Source organism: Thermochaetoides thermophila, assembly GCF_000221225.1.
Source record: "Thermochaetoides thermophila DSM 1495 unplaced genomic scaffold scf7180000011806, whole genome shotgun sequence".
NCBI classification, from domain to species: domain Eukaryota; kingdom Fungi; phylum Ascomycota; class Sordariomycetes; order Sordariales; family Chaetomiaceae; genus Thermochaetoides; species Thermochaetoides thermophila.
The window spans coordinates 2,594,728-2,606,229 of NW_006383023.1; the positions used below are offsets into that span (position 1 = coordinate 2,594,728).

General features: G+C 56.5%; 3 protein-coding genes across 3 annotated transcripts; 2 read left to right on the forward strand and 1 right to left on the reverse strand.

Moving 5' to 3' along the window:
• Positions 1-622: 622 nt before the first annotated feature.
• On the forward strand, positions 623-4,255 carry CTHT_0007190 (uncharacterized protein; the record flags this gene model as incomplete). The annotated part of the gene is made up of 2 exons (XM_006691187.1): positions 623-968; positions 1,023-4,255. 2 exons carry the CDS (start codon positions 623-625, stop codon positions 4,253-4,255), a joined length of 3,579 nt encoding a protein of 1,192 aa, XP_006691250.1.
• A 1,533-nt stretch (positions 4,256-5,788) lies between these two features.
• CTHT_0007200 (putative peroxisomal membrane protein) lies at positions 5,789-6,953 on the reverse strand (the record flags this gene model as incomplete). Its single annotated transcript, XM_006691188.1, has 2 exons — positions 5,789-5,913; positions 5,984-6,953. The coding sequence occupies 2 exons, from the start codon at positions 6,951-6,953 to the stop codon at positions 5,789-5,791; spliced, it is 1,095 nt and encodes a 364-aa protein (XP_006691251.1).
• Positions 6,954-8,469: 1,516 nt separating this feature from the next.
• On the forward strand, positions 8,470-10,956 carry CTHT_0007210 (putative ars binding protein; the record flags this gene model as incomplete). Its single annotated transcript, XM_006691189.1, has 1 exon — positions 8,470-10,956. One exon carries the CDS (start codon positions 8,470-8,472, stop codon positions 10,954-10,956), a length of 2,487 nt encoding a protein of 828 aa, XP_006691252.1.
• Between the last annotated feature and the right edge of the window lie 546 nt (positions 10,957-11,502).

Genomic DNA, 11,502 nt, shown 5'->3' on the forward strand with positions numbered 1-11,502 from the left:
GACCGATTGAAATTTGTTTTTGCAGCGACCGGCCATCGCCAGCGCCAAATTTAAGAATTTCAGCTGTTAAGGAGGCCGAAGCCAGTAGCGAAACGTCATTGGCTTTGCCGGAGCGCGCCGCACCTGACTCCAGCGACTGCGGCACTCCAGATTCCGACTTGCGTTTCCTGCCCAGCATCGCCGTCTCCGCAGCGATTTCAACGTCGACGACGACGGCCATCGCCCGTCCGTGACGCGTGTCGCTCTACGTCGAGTTCGCCGTGTTCCCAGCGGTCCCTTCAATTATTAGCTCAGCACCGTTTATCGAATATACGCGCGTTTGGAACCAGCTCCAGATTCTGAGATTTTAGTTTCCAGATCGGCAGAACATCTGGGGAGCCTCGCACCAACCTCGACCCCACATAATACACGACCCCAACGACGCCATCTCGACCTCATCACTGGCCCGCCTTTACACTCTCTGACACTTTCTACCTCCCAGCCTATGCTCGCTGATCGCCCCCCGGATGCGATCTGAGTCGGGAGGAGGACACACACGATCCAGGGTATCTGTGATCGCATCCAACATCTGATCTGCGCTGCCTCGGGGCAGCCCATCGTCCTTTTTTTTTTTTTTTTCACCATGGCGCCCACGGTCACTGCCGCGGCGCCACCCGTTAATCCCCCCTCCGCCACGAAGGTCAAGCGGCCCATACCTCCAGGCATTCAGACCAACGGCGTCGCCCCGTCTCGTTCGTCGCCATCCCCGTCCATGGCTGCGAAGCGCGCCCCGTCGGCCGTTCGCCAGCCCTCGAATCCCCCGTCTGCCGGCGGCACGACGCCCGGTGCGACCCGTCCGACGATTAGAATCCGCCGGGATCCGGGCCCCGGGCCACCTCTCGGCAGAGGGCAGAGGAGTGCCGGGTTACGGTCGGCCAGCATCGCGACGGACCCCGTCACCTCGCCTACTTTTGACGCCCCGCCATATGGTTTGTCTCCCAGCTGTAGTGTTTATTGTCGAGTCCTTAGCTAACATGTCTTAGTCATCACCCCCGAATACATCCTCAAGAAGTTCGCGGGCCATCCCCCGTCGCTCATCGTCCATCTCTACCAGAACCACTTTCGTTTCGACCAGCAGGAGGGCATGTTCCAATACAAGTCGCCCATGCGCATATTTATCGAGCACTTGAGGAACCGGACCGTCCCCCACGAAATCATGGAGTACCTCATACAAGGCGGTGTTCCATTCTATGAAGGGTGTTTGATCGTCCAGGTCTTCGACCACAGGACTGTCAACCAGACTAAGGAAGCTGCAAAGCCGTCGTCCGAGTCGAGTAAAACCGTGCCTTTCTCCATCCACAACCACAATCCCTACATTACCCCCTCGCCCTATGTTCCTTACCCCAAGGAGGATACACCGGCCGACGGCTCTCAGACCCCTGCATCCGAAAAGCCCTCGGAGGACAAGGACAAGGAGAACATGCCGGCACCGCCTGTTCCTGCGGACGGTCAGAAGGCCAAGGGCGAACCAGCCAAGCCAACGGTCTACACTGTCGTCCTGATGCCGACGGCCCAAGCTCTACATACGGACCTCCTGCTCAAGACTGTCACGCCGCGTGGAGCATCTGACAGCGGCGGACCTCCGCCGACTCCTCACACTGCCGGACCCCCTCCAACGCCGACGGCTGCGGGGATGCCGCCCCCGGCCAAGAAGCAAAAGCGAGACCACATGGAGCTCGATCCCAAGAATATCTACGAGGTCGAGGCCAAGATTCTTCTGGCGACTTACCCTAAGCTAGACCTCGAGCCAACCAAGAACGCCGAAGAGACGATCGCTAAGCTGGAGAAGCTTGCACATCCCGAACACTCACACAAGCCACCAGAGCCCAAGGTCCGCAAAAGGACAGTCGCCGAGGTGGCCCACGACGAGGCCCTCGCTGCCGAGCAGGAACGCTACATGCTCACGCTCGACGAACGTCTGTCGTCCAAGCTGGCCGGTGCCCAGGCCGGCGCGAACGGTGCCGACGGCGATGGCCAGGCGCCCTCCGCCTCCTGGGAGCCCCGGTTCGAGCGGTTCAAGCTCATCGAGAATATCAAGCAAGAGCATGCCGAGAAGAAGGAACAGGAGAGGATCAAGCAGGCTGAGCAGGAGCGCAAGTTGCTGCAGCAGAAGCAGGAAGCTGCCATTCTTCAAGCCCGACAACAACAGGCGGAAATGGAGCGCAAGCGCCAGGAACAGATTGTTCTCCAGCAGCGGCAGGAGGCTCAACGGCGTTTGCAGCAGGCTCAAGCTGCTCCAGTCGCGCAGGCTCAAGCACAAGCACAAGCACAAGCGCAGGCCCAGGCCCAGGCCCAGGCCCAGGCTCAGGCTCGGGCTCAGGCTCGGGCTCAGGCTCAGGCTCAGGCTCAGGCTCAGGCTCAGGCTCAGGCCCAGGCCCAGGCCCAGGCCCAGGCCCAGGCCCAGGCTCAGGCTCAGGCTCAAGCGCAAGCACAAGCGCAAGCTCAAGCCCAGGCACAAGCACAAGCACAAGCACAAGCTCAAGCTCAAGCTCAAGCTCAAGCACAGGCCCAGGCCCAAGCCCAAGCACAGGCTCAAGCTCAGGCAGCGCAAGCTCAAGCCCAGGCACAGGCACAGGCACAAGCACAAGCACAAGCGCAGGCGCAGGCGCAAGCTCAGGCCCAAGCACAACAGGCGGCAACCGCGGCTACCATGGGCCAGACGCCGCATGCCCATCCGATGCAGCCGAGTCCTCTGCCTGCGGGCATGACAGCTGGTATGCCGGTCAGCATGGCCCAGCAGGCCCAGGCGCGCTTCTCGCAGGTCTCGCAGCCCCAGCAAATGTCGTCCCCTATCGTCCAGCAGGGTACTCCCCAGGCGGCTTCTTCGCCGATGCCGCCGATGGCTGCCGTGGCCATGCAGCACTCGAACTCCAACATGGGACAGGCGGGGAGCCCACCGCGGCCGCCGTCGGTGGTTCAGAACCACCCCATGGGAGTTCCCATGGCGCCGTCTATGTCTGCCCGCGGCAGCCAGCAGAGCCATGCTGCTGGAACGCCTCGGGTCCCTTCCGCCACGCCCAACATTCCCCACGCGACCCCGATTACCCGGCCCCAGGTTGTGCCGACTCCGCGCATGACGCAGGCCAGCCCGCCGGCCGGTGTCATGACGCCCACGCCGCAACAGATGGGACAGGCCATGCTCATGAACAACCAGGGAATAGCGCAGATGCCGAACGTCAACATCAACAGCCTTGCTGCTGCCCAGCAGATGGCCGCCCAGCAGCGTCTAATCCAGCAGTACCAGCAGCAACTACAACAGAGCGGCATGGTGCCAGGCAACGTGCAGGCCAACATGCTGCAGCAACAGCTCGCGGCGCGCCAGCAGATGATGATCCAGCAGCAGCTCCTTGCCCAACAACAGCAGCGTGCCGGGCAGATGATGAACCCCAATATCCAGGCCCAGCTGGCCGCGCAGTACCAGCAGTCGCTCAACAACATGCAACAGCAGCAGCTGGCACAAATGAACCCGATGCAAGCAGCCCACATGCGCCAACTACTGGCCGCCCAGCAGGCCCAGCGCCAAGGCATGATGGGCGTCAACGTCAACGTCAACGGCATGACCCCCCAGCAACTCGCCGTTATGCAGCAACAAATTCAGCTCCAACAACAAGCCCAACTCATCCAACAACAGCAACAGCAACAGCAGCAACTCCAACAGCAACAACAACAACAGCAGCAGCAGCAGCAGCAACAGCAGCAACAACAGCAACAGCAACAACAACAACAAGCCGCCCAACAACAACCCCAACCCGGCATGCCCGGCCACCCTCCCCAAGCCGCAGTCGCCCCAACGGCCCCGCAAGTCCCAATCGCTCAACTCCAACCCCCACAAAACCAACTCGCCGCCCTTATGATGAACCCTGCCGTTCAAAACCAAATTCGCAACCACTCCAACGCACTCTATTCCAAGAACCTTCCCGCCTTGGCCGAGCGCTTTGGCGGCAACGCGCAGAACATCCCGCCCGAGGCGCTCGCCGAGTTCAGGCAGAAGTGTCTCAACCAGGCCAAGGTGCAAGTCCTGAGTATGTTGCAGCAGCAGCAGGCGGGGGGTAGGTTGGCCGCGGGACTGCCGCCGCAGGTGCAGGCTGCCCAGGTGCAGGCTATGCAGCAGCAGGCGCAGGCATTGGCGGTTGCGCAGGCGCAGGTGCAAGCTGCACAACAAGCTGCAGCGGCGCAGGCTGCGCAGCAGCAGGGGGGAATGGGGCAGGGGATGTAGGATGTCTACTGGGGAGTGGGGTGTGCTGGGAGGGAGAGTGTGGTACTGGAGGAGAATCAAGTAAGGATTGGGGTTGGTGTCATGGGTTGTGTAGTGTTGTTGGTGTGTATGGTCTTCATGGAGGGCATGAGAAGCAACATTTTTTCTTGGGAGCATGCAGTGGTTCGGTTCATTTGGTTGCGATATGACACAAAAGTGGTCATCATCAAAAAGGAGGGTGTTGTTCTCTTGCTCACTTTCTTCTCTATTCTTCACACTTTGACTCGGCTTGGTTTTGGGTAGGCTAGATAGGAGGCTACGCAATACGTATATAGGTTGATAGGCCCGGAAAAGCATGGGATGGATGGATGGATGGATGGATGGATGGATCTGGGTTCTATGCACTGGTGGGCATTATAATCACGGGGATGTTTCTTGTTTTCTTTTCACCAAGCCGATGGGTGGTTACCCTGATTTCTTCTTCATTCATCATGTTCTTTTTCTTTAACCAGTTGTTATTGAATACTATATACCCTGGGCTTGTTTTTATTTTTTTTTTTAAAAAAAAATAACTCTTTTTACAACACATGCAACTACTACATTACTACTGATTGGAAGGATGAGGGGTGGCTAGGAACTCAAAGCAGGAATTATTAAAACTATGAATTACATGTATATAGGATTAGGCTACTTAAGTTTATGGAATGTTAATGGACAGATGAGGTGTGATGAGACACGTTCTGGTGAATGGGGATGGGGATACAAGAATCTGGGGGTGTTGGAACTGGTTCTCTTAGGGCTGTACACCTAATAGTTCAGGCATTATACTGCGTTGAGTTTTGCTTTGCATGCGTGAAGTGTGTAGAGGGAGCACGAAAGGAGGGGGGAGGTTGATTATTAGGTGGAAATGAGCACGTTACAGGCTTAGCTGTATCATAGAGCAATTGAAAGAGCGTTCGAGAGATCTGATGTGTATAGTATAGCATAGTGGTGCTGACCGTGATTCTGTTGAGTCAACATCGTTAAAGTCGGAGGTGTCATCAAACAGTTCATGGATCTCACAACTGGCCAAACATTTCATTCCTGGATGCTGGAAACACCTGATTGACACTACCGCTATCGACATAGTCCATACCTCTCGCTCTATGCCTAGGTACTTTTACAATGGTAGCTAAACCATGTATTCTCTTCATTGGCACCCTGACGGCACCCTGGAAAAAAAATGCCTTTCTCTTTATCTCATTCCCCTTCTGATGAATAACACCAAGACAACAACAACAAAAAAAAAAGAAAAAAAGGGGGGGTTGGGTTGGGTTGGGGAGGAAGACAACCGAGAGGAGGTCTTGTAGACTGGACACAACCCATTTCAGTGGGCGGCCCAATCTTGTTTGGTTCATTGGATTGATGTTTGGCGGGTATCTTGGATTGGAACAGATCATAGGATGGGCTGGAATGGGTACGTGCATGTATTCAAACCCTCAAGTCTCAGAAGGCATCTATTGGAGGAGATGCTTCTTCGGAGGTTAGGTTTACGTATGGCGGTGGTGGATTGCTTTAAGCAGCAATGCCCTTCTTGGCCACGGACCGGCGCAAGCGGACAGAGTACTCGTAGAGCACATCCTTGAAGGCGAAGAGGAAGGCGGCAGTAAGGACGCTCTGCGTCACCTTGGGGCCAATGCCTGCTAACCGTTAGTATCACGTCTGACGCTCGAGAACGAAGAAGATTCTCAAGGGGGCATAGTCTCATACCCTTATACAACCCCGCATAGCCCTCCTCTCTCACAACCCTCCTCAGCGCCTCGGTAACACCCTCCTTCTTCTCCCCCGCCTTCTTGACATGCATCTGGCTCTTGACGGTAATATACGGATACGTGACCGTCGTCGCAAACAGCTTGCCCAGCGCACCCAGGAAAAACGCCACAGTGGGCGTGACCCTCCTCTTGCGCCTCTCCACAGCGTTCTTCATCTGCTCGAACAGGGTGTACTGCAGAATTGGGTTGATGACGAGCACCAGGGCAGGCACAACACCCGCAAACAGCGCCTGGGGGCCCTCGGTCCGCAGCAGCGCCAGCAGCGTGCCAATCGTCGAAGGCGGCTTAGTCTCCTTCTTCGCGGTCGCAGGAGCCGGAATCACCTCCCCCTCTTTCTTCTCCCTGCTCTCCGTAATCTCCTTCTTCCCCTCCTCCCCTGTACCCACACTCTTCCTAGTCGTCATCCGCGTATTCACAACCCAAATGGGATTTGTCAGAATAACCGTTGCGCTCCCCGCAATCGCGCCCGCGATCATGCTCTCCACGGTCGTCAGCTTGCGCGACGACCTGCCCGCGCGGGCTTTTGCGGCCTCGAAGAAGGCCCGCGTCCACTCGTACCAGTAGTAGTAGACGAAGTTGGTCACGCTGATGCCGAACAAGGCGGAGGACATGCCGCTGTAGAGACCCGAGATGCCCTCGCGCTGCACGATGCTGCGGACTGCTGAGAGAAAGTCGGAGGAGGCGCGGCGAGACTCGACTTGTGCGCGCGTAGAGAGGGTTATGAGGGGGTAGCTGGAGAAGTCAGTATGGCAGGGAGCGTTGAAAGGAGGCTTTTTGGAAGGGAGAGAGGGGGGGGGGGAAAAGAGGATAGCGTACGTCAGAGCCATGGACAGCACGCCGCCGCCTGCACCGGCAAGGGCGTGGGCGACGTTGTCATTTTGGGGGAGGACGGGCTTTGACTGGGACATTTTTGTCTTGATGTTATTGTCGATGTGGTGAGTTGACAGCGGTGACGGTGATGGTCACGATGGTGGTGATGATAGTTAAGATGGAGTGGGGCGATCAGATGCCGACTTATTAGAGGCAGGGCAGAAGGCAGGGTTCAATCAGGGTTTCACACGTTGCGAGTCCAAGATCGCTCTGTCTGAACAATCGGGGTATTTTTAAGATTTTTAACTCATCTCACTACAGACACTGCATTTATTAAGTATTCAGTCGTTCTGTGCGGCAAAGCTAACGGGTTACGGCAGATGGAGATTCAAGTCGAGCCGCGCGCTGCCGAGGTCCGATGGAATGCGGGTCCCCCTTGGCACTTTTTTTGGGGTGTGGCCGTTTTCCCCGGAAATGGACAGGGGGAGGGAGGGAGAGGTTTGGCCTCTGTACGACGTCACTGGGGTTAGTGGGCGCCGATGCGTTACAGCACTCCGGCGTGCTGGCGTCCACTGAACAGTAGTGAAGCGGCCAGGGGGGGAACGGGAGGGGGGGCCACAAACTACGGGCATTCGCGGAACGAAGCTTGGTTGGAAGTCTGGGGGGTCTGGGGGGTCTGGGGGAACGCGAATGGATGGATGGGCCCAGGAATATCATGTGAAGCGGACAGCAGGCTGTTAGTGTAACGGATTATGGATGTCCATTTCCGGGAATCGTAGATTGATGCCCAAGCAGACAATGTCATAATGTCATAATTCAGAGGATTCTTTTTCTTGGTTCATGAGAGACATCAATTTTTTTTCTGAGAGTTTCAATTTAAACCATCCTTGAAGTTTATGAATTGAATGAGATTGAATTGGACTCGAGAATTCGTTTCCTGTAATTGATGAGCGAGACAATCAGTACGAAGTTATGTATTAAAATATCCTCATCAGCTCTCGGGGCTTTGACTCGGATTGTAGCAGCTCATGCCACACCCAACCATTCTAGTCGATTCGTGAATCCAACACCCAATCTCATCAGCAAAGGAGGGAGGGGGGGGGGGAAAGAGGACAAAAGGAATCCCACTTCCATCTCAAGCCCACTCAATCCAGGCCATAAGGCATCAACATCAGGCACCCTCGTTCCAGGCCAAGACTCCCAGCATGTGATCACAGCAGAACCAAGATGGCCCGTGCGCGACCGCCCACTCCACAACGTCGCACTACCATCCCACACGGGCCACATCCAGGCTTGGCACCCTTGGCAAAGTCTATTTTTGGACGCCATCACTAATCGCGGTCTGCCGCCCGCAAGCTCAGGAAAAGGCTGGCGCTGCGCCCGCCCGCAAACGTGATCGCCAACGTCAATGCGACCTGCCATTCTGTTGTCTTTGTCATGCCATGCCATGCTATTTTGTGTAAGTTGGCGACGCGTAAGACTGAAAATCAGCTGAAGACCCCGACGCGACGCAACGACGGATTGCGACTACGATTAGAGATGGACTGTCCATGACCACTATATCTCCAACACCATCACGACCATTGACGCCGACACCCCCTCACCACAAATGCCATGCCCCCCTCTCGCGCCCTCCCCTCTCGCGAAGGCATTACCTCCCCATCAGCCCTCGAAGAAGCTTACATCGCCTTCATCCTCTACTGCAATCCATGCGTGCCTCTGACGACCGACCCTTCCCCCCTGCGCGAAGCCTTCCGCACCCCCCCAAAATCCGACGGCAAGACCTTCTCCACCTACACTTTGTTTACACTCATTCGCAAGCTCGAGTCGCGCGAGCTCAAAACATGGGCCGAGCTGGCGCTACAACTGGGCGTCGACCCTCCCGACGCGGAAAAGGGACAGAGCGCGCAGAAGATTCAGCAGTATGCGGTTAGGCTGAAGAGGTGGATGCGGGCGATGCATGTGGATGCTTTTTTTGATTACTTGATGGGGAGGGAGAGCGAATATTGGACATGTGTGCCGCCAGCGGAGGTGAGTCCTTTGGACATAGAAAGGGATGGAGTGGCGGCCGAGGATGATATGGCGTTGAGGGCGTTGATACCGGCTGTTAAGCCAAGGAGGGGGAGAAGGAAACTGGATGCTGCCGACGAAGAGGCTAGTAGTAGGTCGCGGAGGGAGTCGCCTCAGGAGGGAGAGGATGGAAGGGTGCAGGACCGCGAGCCGTGGACAGCTTTTCCGGATGGGAGGGGCAGGGCGTTTGTTTTTCCTCCTCCTCCTCGTCCTCCTCGTCCTCCTCCTCCTCCTCCTCCTTTACCGCCGCCGCCGCCGCCGCCGCCGGGGAAATCTGCGCAGGGAGGAAATGGTGCCCAGTGGCTGGGAAGTGATCTTGTGCAAACGCCGTTGAGCGCGTATCCTGCTGCACCGCAATCTGCTATCACGCCGTCTACCAGGGCATCGTTTTGGGCGGATGAGCCCAAGAGCGCGATTGCATTGACACCCTCTGGGGCTAAGCCAAGGTCTGTTAGTCGGAGACACGGTGCGAAGGTTGTGTCCTCGGCGTGGAGGAGTGGAGGGCTAGGCGCGACGGGCAAGACGAGAGGGCGCCCGCCGAAAAGAGGATTGGAGAGTGAGGGCCCGTTTTCTGCTTTCCCGACGAGTGATGGGCCCGTGTTTAGGTTCCCTTCGCCGGTGAGGGAGAGACCGGAGGAGGTGCCGAAGTCTGCGGTGCCGACGGGGTCGGGGTCGGGGGTGGAGCCAGGTACATCTGCGCAGGCGACGGCTTCGAAGACGAGTGTGGCTGCTCAAGCGCCTTCTACACAAGCACAGACGACTGTATCGGCGCAAGCATCTCAAACGCCGGCTTCTACGTCGACACAAGCGCCTGCGGCACAGCCGACGCCAGCGCAGCCGGCCTCGGCGCGACCACTTGAGCCTCTGCCCCCTCTACACCCGCCTACACAACCCCCGAGTCAGCCCGTGCGGAGTCGAAGTCAGCCGGCCCCAGCAGACCCGAATAACCCCCGGCCAGCCAAACGCAGCAGGTTATCACTACAAGTTCCCCCGAGGATAGGAGGCGAGGTTCGACTGGCTACCCCTCCTCCGGCAGTCCCTCCCGCATCAGCGGTTCCTCCAGCGCCGGTTATGCCCCCTGCGCTGATGACGGTCAACGGGCAGGCTGCGGATGTAGCGCTGCAGAATACTTCGAAGCAGAGTAAAGAGCCAAAGGGTACGGGAATGGGGCCTGGCTCGTTTGAGGCTTTCTATCCCCCTTCGACGACCACTACCAACACCACTCGACCCAACAACAACGATGCCGCAACAAACGCATCCACAGCTGCTCCCTCTTCCAACAAGATCACCAGCAGCAGCGACAGCATGACCAACTCGACCACTACACCCACCCCTCCCCCCAACCGACAACGCGTCTTCTTCACCAACCCGCACGACCGCACCAACAAATCCTCCGTCGAAGCCTTCTTCACCTCTTCCATCCTCTCCGCAGAATGGTACGACCCTTCCCACCGGCGTATCCCCCCCTGTAGCGTCGAGGAAGCACATGCCTTCGCGCAGCGCGTCATCGAAAACCTGTTGGAGACGTCCGAATCCAAGGAGAAGTTCTTGATTAATCTGGCTGCACTGGTGGGCGGGAATCTGATGCTTCATAAAGGGAGCCTGAAGATTACGAGGTTGGGGGAGGATGAGAAGGAGGTGAGGTATTTGGTGAGGTGGGAGTTGAGGTATGGAGATTTGGTGGGGAGTTGGGGGATGGAGGAGCGGGTGAAAAAACGTAGGGGGGATAAAGAAGGGGGTAAAGGAGGAGCTAGCGTTGATGGATCGGCTGCGGCGAGTGTGAATGGGAGTGCTGGGACGAATAGCGCTGAGCCGTCGGTGGCTCATGGGAGTGTTGAGAGTGGCAACGGGAGTGGTAGTGGGGATGGGGGAGAAGAGACAAGTGTGAATGGGGACGGGAGCAATAAAAATAATAAGGGGGAGGGGTACTGGGAGCAGAGATATAGAGAGATGGCGGCTGCGTTGAAAGAGAGGGATGATGAGCTTGCGAGGCTCAAGCAGAGAATTATCGAGGCAGTTAGGGATGTTTGATGATACCCTGTATATTTTGTATGGTCTCTTGGGATTAGATAGTAATTTCTGGTTTGAACATGTTGTTCTCTTCGCTGAGAGATGCTTTCCTTTTTCTCTACTCTTGTTGACCTCGAGGGGACTGGAGTCTGAACCCTGGGACCCTGACCCCTGGTGACGTTTGCTCTAACCCTGAGCTCTACCCTAACCCTGAGATAAGCGACCGTTTAATCCGTAAGGGGCTTATCGATAAAGCTTCACTGCCTGCTGGCAACGCGACGCAACTGATTTCACCGACTTCAGCTCATCTCTTTTTTTTGGTTCATCTTTCATCTTTGCCACTGTTCAGGCTTCATGACATGTTTTTAATGCCAACTTTCTTATTCATCTTCTAATATCTACTTTCACTCGTTACGTTAATCAAGGTCTCTCTTCCCCCCCCCGTTTTTTTTTTTTTTTTAGGCAGAGCTATCTCTTGATTCCTAAATCATCGTATCGCCAACAATCTCGATGTCATTCTTCACAATAACCACAACTTCATCGACTTAATTCATAACAAATTTACCA